At 35.2% G+C, this 12857-nt stretch overlaps 1 protein-coding gene across 1 annotated transcript in view; it reads left to right on the plus strand.

The window, feature by feature from the left end:
* Positions 1-12857, plus strand: part of LOC145259606 (contactin-like) — a 203633-nt gene that overhangs the window by 163878 nt on the left and 26898 nt on the right. Inside the window, exon 10 of the mRNA XM_080117262.1 lies at positions 2958-3142. Within this exon, the coding sequence (XP_079973388.1) occupies positions 2958-3142 (185 nt within the window). The remainder of the gene's footprint in view (positions 1-2957; positions 3143-12857) is intronic.

The following is a 12857-nucleotide window of genomic DNA, read 5'->3' on the forward strand; positions in this document are numbered from 1 at the left end:
GGGGAAGAAACTACTGGAGTAGAAATATCTTTTACATCTAGGGATCTCTACAGTGTGGGGGTGGGATTTTGCAGCTTGTCGGGTCTGTCGAGGGTGTTCACGTCGTGGGGGCACAAGTGCTTGCAGTTCTTCAGAGTATTCACCTTTATAATACTTGTAGAACAGGCAGAGGGATGCAACGTTTCGACGATGGGACAGAGGCTGAAGTTTTGATGCCAGTTTAGGGTCTATCAGATTTGCGACTCTCTTTTGAACCCTGTCAAGGAGCGAGAGACTAGTGGCCGATGCACCGGCCCAAATATGACAGCAATACTCCATACATGGACGAATAGTGGCCTTATAGAGTTACAGGATACTTTCGGGTGTTAGAAGTTTTCTAGCACGGTAGAGAGAGCCCACCTTCCTCGCAGCGGCCTTGGCAATACCCTCGATGTAATTGTTCCAGCTCATGTTTCCTGTGAACGTTAGGCCAAGGAGCTTGAAAGACGTACTCTCAGCTAAAGAGTTGTTGGCCATTGCTATAGGTGGTAGAGAAGGTTTCTTGTAATTATTGAATGAAACCAGTTTTGTCTTGGTGGCATTGAACGTTACCATCCACTACTGATTTGAGGTCATCCTCTAGTGTTTCTGCCATTACTTTAGATATATGTTCATTTGTTTTCCTGTCGTGCCTGCTATAGAGTGTGGTGTCATCAGCATATATACCCATCTCAGAGGCAATTTTGTCGGGGTGGTCATTTATGAATATCAGGAACAGCAGAGGACCAAGGATAGATCCCTTGGGCACTCCCGCATTTATATTATATTGTTTAGACGTACGACCGTCGAGGACAACCTGGATTTTTCTCTTATCTAAGAAGGATTTAATTATGTTAAGTATTCTACCAGTGATACCGTAAGATCTAATCTTCCTGAGGAGACCCTCATGCCATACCCTGTCAAAAGCCTTAGATATATCTAGAGCTACCGCTCTGCACTCACCCGCTTTGTCCAGTGAATGGTATATGCGTTCAGAGATTATAGTGAGGATGTCTGCCGTGGAACGGGCTTGTCTAAATCCATATTGATGGTCGGTCAGAAGTGTAGCATCTGTAAGGTGCTGGACTAGAGCATGGTTAATTAAGGTCTCAAATATTTTGGCAAAAGTGGGAGGAGACTAATAGGGCGATAATTTAATGGGTCAGTTCTTTCGCCAGAATTCTTGAATACTGGTACCACAGAAGCAGTTTTCCAACTCTTTTTCGAAGTGTTTTTGAACATTTTTTATTAACTGTTTGCTCCTATATATATATATATATATATATATATAAAATATTTTTATGGAAATACACTTTATATCCTTAAAATGTATACCAATCTTTATTTAAGAAGTTCAATGTGATTACCAAGCAATATAGTGAATGAATGACACAAAACTATATTCCAAAGTTCATGAGTTCATGATGTTGACCGTCTCATAATGTATTCCTTTAATTCAGTTGACATTTACCATTCCTGACGTTATCTATTTCGTAGCACAAAATCAATCACTTAATTATTATATCAATTAGTGAATTTATTTTCCCCTAAACTCATCAGAAAAAATAGCATCATTCACTCCATCAAAAGGAAATAAAATGCGTTTTGACATGATTTAAATCTGAAAATTGGAAGAGAAGCTGTAAATATCTTATAATAATAATAATTTAGTGGCTGATTTTGTGCTACGGAACAGATATTGTCAGGAATTGTAAATGTCAACTGAATGAAAGAAATAAATTATAAGATGGTAAACATCATGAACTTTGGAATATAGACTTTTGTCATTCATTCACTATATATATATATATATATATATAATTTCGTGCGAATATCTATCTATCTATCTATATATCTATATATATATATATATATATATATATATATATATATATATATAATTGAAACTTTATGTGTATGTGTGTTAGTTTGTGGCCTATCCTCGGTCACAGAACCAAGTTTGGTCCGATACCAGTTAAGCGGCTCCACATGTGAAGCCATCCCCATCGTAGGTCACCCAAATGTGACCGTGCTCGTTCTTCCCAGGTGATCCGTCGTTAGGTATTTCAGCGTAGTATGACCTGTTGATCGATTTGGTCGGAGTCGATTTCAAGTTCGGGTTGATATGCTGCTGCTTCGTATATCTGCCTCACTGGAATGGAATAAATCTCATGCACACAAAACAAAGGCAAACTCGATTATCTATTCTACTAGTTAATTCAAGATAGATGTACAAAATATATACAATTGTTCATACGTTGCCAGACTCCACTGAGCAAAAAAAAAAAAAAGAATATAACAATAGGTTGATTTTCTCTCTTGAGTTGTCGGTGGAAGGATGCGGGGAAGAGAGGTGGTGTGACGACCCTTCGATGATATTAGATTCTCTCAAAAATCTAAGCTCGGCTGCTGATTTCGGCGCGGGGACTCGTTTATGTAGTAAGATGACGGGGTGGGTCGAGGCCGCTTCCTGGACTAATCGCAATTAATTACGTCACCTCAGGGGAAGCCCCACCTTCCTCGGTTTACACCTGCGATTGCGGGCCTGTTTCTCACGATCGAAATGTTAACCCCGTTACCTCGCCGGTATTGCAACTGCACTCAAAGGCCAAACAATTCTGAGTCCTTACTCGTTGGCATCGAAAACGAAATTATGTTTCGTTATATCTTTCAAAGTCACATCAACTTGTCGTTTTTATCAAACCAATAAAATTTATAACTCAATCTTTCTTTCAGCAAGGTTTGGTTGCTGTCGCCAGGGCACACAAAATACTTAATGAATAAAACAATCATATCTATATATGAATTCAAATTTCGAGAAGTTCGCCTATTTTTAGCACTTAAAAATGACAAACCAAATAAAACCCGATGGTCTTACATTTTAACACTTAACACTTAACCTTTTTTTTTTTCGTTTCTTTTATTTTACTCTACTGCAGGAACCCGATGGTTTATTCGTGGGAAAAGGTTGGTGGAGAAATGGCCCACAACGTGAAGTTTTCCGATTTACAGCGAGTCGTGATAATTGAAAGGGCCAATTTTCAAAATGAAGGTGTTTACCGCTGCGTCGTGAAGCGAGGCAGGTCTGCTCGGGCCGAAAAGGAATACACGTTACTCCTCTCAGGTATCCCTGATCGATTATTTCTCCACGTCTCTTCTTTTTTTCTATTTTACAGGGTGGAACAGAAATAACAGGTGGTCTTAAAAATCATGAAATATAAGATGTTATCGAAAATGAGATAATTTTTTCATCAATTTATTAAAAAATGTTTGTCTTTTTATAAAGTCAAGTATAATTCACACGCGGGGGCAAAGAGTGAAAAACACCCTCATACAGGTCGTCGCGGACCATCTGAAAGAACCTTGCGTCTTGTGAAAAGAAATTTTTCGATGCAAACCTCTGACATTACAACACAAGCTAGTGTCAGTCCCAGAACAACTGTCAGGTATTTTCACAAGCAGGGCTACTATAGTATGGTAAGCTGCAAGAAAGAAAGTTCTTCTTTGTCCTGGCAATATCAAGCGCAGAAAAGATTGGGACCGTGAGATACTAGAGAGGATCTATGACCTGTTATTCATGTGATGTGAATTTTCAGTGATGACGGTATGAATGCGTTCAGGAAAGTTTACATCCAACTCTCTGCAGCAGATCTCTATTTCTCCAATTACAATGCTTTTTCGGATGAATACGTTTCTTAATATATTCACTCAAAGTAAAATAGCAGGAAATCGGTCAATACCCCTTTCTACTATTAATAAAGTGATCGTACAATATCCAAGAGAGGAAAACGAAGGTACAAACTGTGATTCATATCGCCATAGACCATCTGAAAGAACATTGCGTCTTGTGAAAAGAAATGTTGAAGAGAATCTTCGGCGGAAAGCCTCTGACATTGCAACACAAGTCCCAGAACAGCTGTCAGGCATCGTCACAAACAGGGCCGTTATTGTAGAGCTGTGAGAAGGAAACCTCTTCTTTGTCCTGCCAATATCACGTGCTGAAAAGTTTGGGACTCGTGAGATGCTAGAGATACCTATGACCTGTTGAACCAATGCCATTTTCTCTGCTAAGTTATGATTTGCATGATTGCAGTTTTCTTTTTATTTTTACTTTTACCATCTGAAAAACATACAGGAAAATCCTTGTCTGCAGAAACAAGTGTAATTGACTAAGTTAATATTTCGAGGTTGTAAAATAATTAAAAAAGGGGACCCTTCAGTCTTTTACAGACCATGGATACCCACGAAGGGTTGCCTGCTCGTGAAATTTTTGTGGCAGGAGGTGCGCAATCTCAAACCACACATATCCTGAATCGACATTGTTAAATACCAGTGGCAAGTAAAGCGTATGTACAGGACGACTGGTCACAAATGCCGAAATAGGCGGAGAGCAAATACAGCGCCTAGAGTTCCCAAATGGTCACCCATTTGGTACTAACCAGGCTCAACATTGCTTAACTTCGGTGATCTGACAAGAACCGGGTGTCAACGCGATTATGCCGTATAAACACACACACAATCACACACACACACACACACACACACACACACACACACACACACACACACATACATATATATATATATATATATATATTGTAGAAATGGTAATTAATAAAAACCTGAAGTAAGTGCTCAATACTGTTGTAGAGCAAATATGCGTTTTATTTTTATTACTGTATTTTTCTGTTAAGTTACATTATTGTTTCGGCTACCCGGCCGTTTTTTTTGCCGTCTGTAGCTTCCTCAGACTTTTCCACCATAAACGAACATTTCTGTAAAAGTCTGAGGAAGCTACATGACGGCAAAAAAAAAAACGGCCGGGTAGCCGAAACAATAATGTAACTTAACAGAAAAATACGGTAATAAAAAATAAAACGTATATATATATATATATATATATATATATATATATATATATATATATATATATATATATATGCGTATGTGTGTATAAATAGTTTAATTTTAAATATTGTGGGATCATTGTCCGCAAAGAATATCTACGATCATTAATAGCAACGTTTTAATTAATTTTAAAGATAAAACTTTAATAAAAAAAAACATTTTTAAGCGGGATACATGGCTAGGTGAAAGAATGCATGTTATATAATGTAACTCTGCGTAAGCCAACTAATTGCTTTAGCTAGTTTTTTTTTACACAGTGATCACCACTTATCAAGGCTCGGAAGCCACTCAGGGATAAGGGTTATTGCAAGTACATTACGTTAGTGTGGAGATTTGATGAAGTGTTTACTTAAGGGGACGGTTCATTAGGAATTTGTTAACGTTGGACTTGAAGACATCCAAGTTGTAGTCCGATGGGAATCAGGCAGACGAAACAGAGTTCCACAGCCGTGCAGTTCTAAGAAAGAAGCTTTGTTCATGGAATCCACGTTTTATATAGATCTAGACTTTTGTACATGGTCTCGATCGTTTTAGTTTGAAAGTTATTGAGTTCACAAACGAGGACACGGGCGAAGCTGCGGTGTCAGGAAAAGTGTCATTAGCAACGTTAGAGAGTTAAACGATTACAGACACCTGCAGTCCCAACTTGTGAAGACGTGAATTAGCAAGTGTTTCGACGAGACCACGTTTTTTTTAAGAGCTGAGATTGAAAGAAAAGCTTTTGTTCGAGCCTGTTTTTAGGAAAGCGATGAACACATGCGTGGTTTAAAATATAGCACTGATATCAAGACAACTCTCCCTAAAGATGTAATTCCAGCGAGGGATTTGACGATGCGTCCCCGGAACGCTGCGTAAAACAATCAACTGAACTATATTCTAAATACATAAGAAGACTTCTGCGCCCTATTTTTCTTTTATGTGCATGGAAAAGTATTGCTTTGCAGAGAGAAACTCGACAAAAACAACAGTGAAGTCGCAATCAAGTCGAGGACATACGGCCACGAGGGCAAAGGAAAGGAGAGAGAAAGAGAGGGAGAGAAACAGAGAGAGAGAGAGAGAGAGAGAGAGAGAGAGAGAGAGAGAGAGAGAGAGAGAGAGAGAGAGTTTCGTCGCACTATATCGTTTTTGTAATGAACATATTTGGGTATGAACGTTGCTTGAGTGGCTGTATAACAACGGTTCGTAAAGTGAAGAACCCCAACTTGTTATTGTAATTTTTAAAAATTTTCTTCATTTGAAGATTGTAACGCTGAGTATGGGGCAGCCAAACCAGCTACCAACATTGCCCTGCTTTTTATTGAAACCAACCGATAGCTCTTTTTATTATCCTCGTTGTTCCCTTAAGTGCAATTGTCTGGATCTCTTTTGCACTTGGTTCACCAGGAATATTAGTTAGGTAAGACTTCAGGTTCTTCTTCATAAACACTGTGGCACCTATGATAACTGGTATGATTGATATCTCTTTTAAATTCCAGTTTCTTTTCATATCATACATGAGACCTTGATATTTGGTCTGTTTCTCCCCTTCAGCTCTGTTCAGGCCCCCATAATTAGGAACACTCACTTCAACCAAGGTTGATAACACTCACCTCAGCCAAAGTATAAGTGTTGATGTGCCGAAATAAATAGGTTCAAAAGATATAAACTGTATAAACAAAATAAATAAGCGTTGACGAAAAATATAAACATTATGAGAGCTATATAACTTGCATGGACCCCACATATTCATTCCAGGTAAAAAAATACACACAAAAAAACCGTATGTGAGTTTCCTTAAGTTTATAGTCTCACTAGCAGGCCACCCAGCATTGCCCTGTCGTAAAATACGATATGATATTTTGATTAATGCAGATTTCGTCTTTATCATTATATTATATTGAACCCAATAATATAGTTATGATTTAAAAAGTTTAAGAAATAAAATAAAATAACTCTTTTCTCTACCCTGCAACCTCTCTCCCACAGAAGAGACGTTGCGAGCCTATCCTTGTTTTATCGTTATTTCCATGGCAGGTGCTCGTCTGAACTCCAATCTCTGGTCCCCCCTCGCCAATCTTTCACGAAAAACACCCGTCTAGCTGAATCCACTGTGAAAAATTTCCCCCACTCTATATCTGTGCCTAAATCAAAACGCGGATTCCATGAACAAAGCTTCTTTCTTAGAACTGCACGCCTGTGGAACTCTGTTCCGTCTGCTTGCTTCCCACCGGACTACAACTTGGATGTCTTCAAGTCCAATGTTAACAAATTCCTAATGAACAGCCCCCTTAAGTAAACACTTCATCAAATCTCCACACTAACGTAATGCACTTGCAATAACCCTTATCCCTGAGTGGCTTCCGGGCCTTGATAAGTGGTGATCACTGTGTAAAAAAAACAAAAAAAAAAACGTAATCATGTTTTTATTAAAGAAAGATTTTAGAATCGGAATCAAAACGTTTAGCTTACGATTTTTTTCATTGGCGTTAATGTCTGGGATATGAACACATGTTTGCGGCAAGGCTAAAAATTTAAAACGTCAACCAATATTGGGGATGCTGTCGTTCGACTTTCACCTGGTAAATTCTGTTTTTAAATTTTCCCAGTTTTGCACCGATTTTTCTCGGCTAACACCCAAATATAAATTTTAGCATGGGTTTGAATGCCCTATATATTAAGTTTCATACATGTAAACCAAAAAATGACGGGAGTTTGGTAGGCACATTTTAAAAACTAATATAGATATACGCATTCGTAAAAATATATAGAGAACGGTTTATGTTTACTATAAACTTTTAACGGAAATATTACGCAAGTATAAATCATGTAGAATATCTGCATTTTTTTGTTTAGTGTAAAGATTTTACGCAAATATTATGCAAGTATAAATCATGTAGAATATCTGCATGAATATAATTACACGTAATTGTTAACTGAAGATGATCATCCCATAAGAAAACACTAACAGAGAATTGATTAAAATGAATGTTTAAAAGAATACGCAAAGTAGATCTTTTGCTAAGTAATACAATCCCGCAGCATATATATGTCAATGTCGTAATTTCTTTTTAAATCATTAAGAAAAAGGTTTTTAATATGAATATCAATACAAAAAAGATAGATAGATAGATAGATAGAGAAAAGAAAAGTCTTCGAAATTTGAACTTAGTTTCTACCAATTTTGAAAAATCACTAGAAAAGTAAAAATCGTTCCTTGAAATTTTTTCTTTCTTTCCTTTTACTAACACACACACACACACACACACACACACACACACACACACACACACACACACACACATATATATATAAATATGTATATATATATCATGACAATATAAAATACTTACATATAAACATACCTACACACACACAGACACAGACACACACACACACACACACATATATATATATATATATACATTAGCAGTTCAGCCAGGCTTTGCTCGAGCACTATGTACTTTTCATAACTTTATATGCATATGTATATATATATATTAAAAAGTTTGACTCATGTCTAGGTAATCTACATCTAAAGCCTGAAGTGTCTAGACCCAAAATTGGCGGAGGAGTTGTGTAGAGTCTGCAAAGGTCAACTCTTTTAACTTTTACCTCTTGTCAGCATAATTGTCGTCCAAAACATTATTTAAAAGCTAGCAGCATGTCTGACTACCCTTTATGTAAAATTTCAAATGTTTAGACCAAAAATTTGCTTAATAGTTTGCTAGAGACCACAAAGGTCAAATCTTTTGACCTTTGACCCCTTTGCAGCCAAATTTTAGGCTAAAAACCGATTAAAAGGCTTGTGTTATTTCTGAATACACTTTATGTAAAATTTCAAATGTTTAGACCCGGATTTGACTGAGTAATTTGATAGAGATCGCAGAGGTCAAATTGTTTTCAAACTTCGACACTAATTTTGACCCCTGGACATTTATTCGAATTAAACAAAATTGATCCATGTCGAAGTAACCTACATTTAAAATTATAAGTGTTTTGACCCAACATTAGCGAAGGAGTTTGGTAGAGTTTTCAAAGGTCAAATCTTGGGACTTTGACCCCCCCCCCCGATAGCTAAATTTCTGGCCGAAAACAGATTAAAAAGTTTTTCTCAAGTCTCAATATCCCGTATGTCAAATCTCGAGTCTGTAGACTGAAAATTGACGTTAGTTTTGTAGGGAAATGTACACACACACACACACACACACACACACACACACACACACACACATATATATATATATATAGTATATTAATTTATATAAAAATGATTCTCTCCATATGTCTATACATATTTCTGCTATGCGTGTATATTTGGAAATTCATACTTTATATATCTATATGTTTATGCATGTATGTGTGAATGTGAGTATTGGCACGTATATATATACATATATATATGCATATATATACATATATATACATATCATATACATATATATATATGTATATGTATATATATGCATATATATGTATACATATATATGCATATATATATATATATGCATACGTGCCAATACTCACATTCACACATACATGTATATATATATATATATATATATATATATATATATATATATATATATATGTATATATATGTATATATATATATATATGTATATATATGCAAGAAATTAAATGATCGACCAATGATATTTAAATAAAATCGAATTGGGGGAAGAAAGAAAAAATATATTTATAAATAATCATAACTGGAAGAAAGAAATGAAATACTATCTCCAATACACACACACGCACACACACACGCACGCACACACACACACACACGCGCGCGCACACACACACACACACACATATATATACATCTATATATAAATATATATATATATATATATATATATATATGAAATTTTATTCCATCGTTCTGAAAAAATAACAAGAAATTATTCCCATATCGGAAAACTCTTGTATAGAGTTTGCAGTTCTTGTAAAATTTATTAAAATTGGCGTGTCGTGTTTTGCAAAAATATAAAAACAAAACAAAAAAAAAAAAAAAAACTCATAAATAGATAAATGTCATAACCAAATAAAAATGGCATTAAACTCTCAATTTTTCTTATATATATATATATATATATATATATATATATATATATATATATATATATATATATATATATATATAAGGGCATATCTATATATATATATATACGTGCATATATACATATACATGAAGTTATTGAAATGTAAATAGCGTTTTGCGAGTAACTTCCATATATATCGCTGAATTTTTTTTTTTGTAAATTAGACTGCAATATATCGATGAAAGTAAATCATATCGTTTTTCCTGGCGGACGGTTTAAATTTATTTGAGGTAATTACGTATGCATATTCTCAACGCCAATCTATTGGTGCCTACTATTATTAGGTATGCTTACTAGTATTTACATTTACCAATATCGAATAAAATTTTAAAAAATACGTATTACTGAAATTCATCGGATAAATATTTTCAACTTAGGTGGTCATTTCACAATTTTGACCCATCTTTGATGTGACCTTCGACGTTTTCCAGGTGTATCTTGTCAAACTCGGGAATTCTTCTGTAGAACTAGGTAATCTGTACGAAATTTTAAACGGAACGGAATCCGTTATAACTAGACAAAGGTCCTAAGTAATTTGCGGTTGTATTGTACATAATGAGTATTGAAACTTCAACCTCCGAAAAGGTGTGACGTACAATAGAGTTTATCTAGTACTTTTCATTTAGTTACATTTCAACGGATCCTTACGGACAATTTTAGTATGGATTTTAGGAACCATGAATCTGTTTTTGTTTTTAGATAGACCATCATAAAATTTATCACTACTGGTGGGATAAGGGGAACCTGGATTTGCCCGGTTGTAGAATACGCTTAAATATTATATTTTAATTTGTTCAGATTCCGTATATATTATTATAGATTCGTGATTCAAAAGTTTTTTAAAAAAAAGAAAGTATTTGGGTGTCATAAGTCAGAATCGAAACAGGGAGCACAACTGTAGCATTCAAAGCTGGTGACGTTACCACAGTACCAACGTGACACGATTATGCGCTGATCAAAAATTAAAAATAAACTAAGATGAATGTACAAAATGTATAAGGATTTTTTTTTCAATTTGGACCAATTTTTGATCTTTTAAAACTATTTTAACCAGCTAAAGACCCATAAAAGAACGATCCATAAAAAGTCCAATCATTTCAGGTACCGTAGCGCCTTTCGGCGACTTTTAGTTTTAACAGCGATGGAGTTGTAAAATATGGAGACAGACAAACAGACAGACAGACAAACATATAGCTTTTTTATATAAGATATCACGATTTATTCTTAATATATCTATAAAAGTGAGAATAAGTATGTGCGTCAGAGGAGACTTCTCAACTTATATACTCAACGAATTTTGGATCTACTGTCTTGAAATATAGTATATAAAGTATTCGGACTTGAGAAAAACATTTTAGTCAGTTTTGCATCCGGAAAAGAGGGCTGCAAAGGAGTCAAAATGTAAAAATTGGTACAGGAGGGGGGTCATCGGATTCTTATTAGTTTGTCAACAGTTAAGTATAAGTAGGTTTGAAAACACTTTTAACAGCCCGTGTCCAGCTGGCCTCATGATTACCGTACTTGACTGATTGTCTTTAGGTTTTGGTTTCGATCCCAGCTCGAGTATTTTTTTACTTACAAGAAGTGAACTGTTCAGAAAAAAAACATAATACTCGCATGCACATGTCTCAGTTTCTTTCCGTTTTTTACAAGTCTTTTTTAAAGGAATGTGATGTTACGTTTAATACCTACGACATTATCTTCTATAAAATAAAATGAGTGCAGAAATTCCCCTCTGCAATTTAATACATCTAACCTAATAGCCACTATCTTATGTAGCTCTCGAATACCATTTTATACACATTCAGTTGTGATAATAAAATGCTACATTGCATCCCACGAGCAACACCATCACAATCGCAACATTTTCAGAGGTAGGAGTCCCTATTTTCCTCTCTACCACTGCTACCAGTTGTCCCCAGAAACAATTCTACATGTTCCACAGATACTGTGCTTACACCGATCGTAATTGGCTAATATTAGAGATAACATAATCTTTCCTATTTCCAATTCATATATAATAAAATATCCCTCGCAAAATTCCGTCCTTTCTGATTGGCTGATCTTTTATAATTCTCATATTCCGAAATAAGTTATTCGCCCCATAAACGAACGCTTAGTAACATTACAATATGTCGTCGCTAAGAGACATATTTACGACAACGAAGTCTTCGTCAAAATATCAACAAAACTTGGTTTTTATACCACTAATCATACTGCGTGTACATTGATGATGTTTGGAAACAATGAATTACTCACGTATTTAAACATTGGACATTTCAGCTTCCAAATATTTGCGGCGTTTATATACAGATTTTTCCTCATAATATAAAATAACACAACGCCGCCGCCTGATTCGTCGACGACTACACCTTCTTAAAAAATCTCAACAAAAATGATTTCTGTTAGCATAAAACACACTGTGTGTTCACTGATGATGTTTCAAAACTATGCATTACATATGTATTTATACATTGAAAAGTTTAGCTCCCAAATATTTGTGTTTTTTTTTGTTAATTTCTTTCCTATAAACTTTAAATAAACAAACCCCGAAGTATCCGTAGATGACGACAACGACGACGTTGCATTCATTTTTTTTATTCTGCTGAAAAATAAATACGGAAATTTGAACTAAAACAAACGCATATTTTGCCAATTAAATTGACGAGGTTATCTCCCAAGTATTTACGTTTTTTCTTATTATGCCGAATGATAAATTATTTTTTGCTAACAATTGTATTTATGCTACACTACAATAATATTCGTAATAGTTTTTTTTTCGGAACAAATCATTAGAAAATATACTCGATTATTTGGGAGCTAAACTCTTCAATATATAAATGTATA

This window comes from Euprymna scolopes, chromosome 35 (genome assembly GCF_053919585.1).
Source record: "Euprymna scolopes isolate OS-2025 chromosome 35, ASM5391958v1, whole genome shotgun sequence".
In the NCBI taxonomy this organism is placed as follows: Eukaryota; Metazoa; Mollusca; class Cephalopoda; order Sepiida; family Sepiolidae; genus Euprymna; species Euprymna scolopes.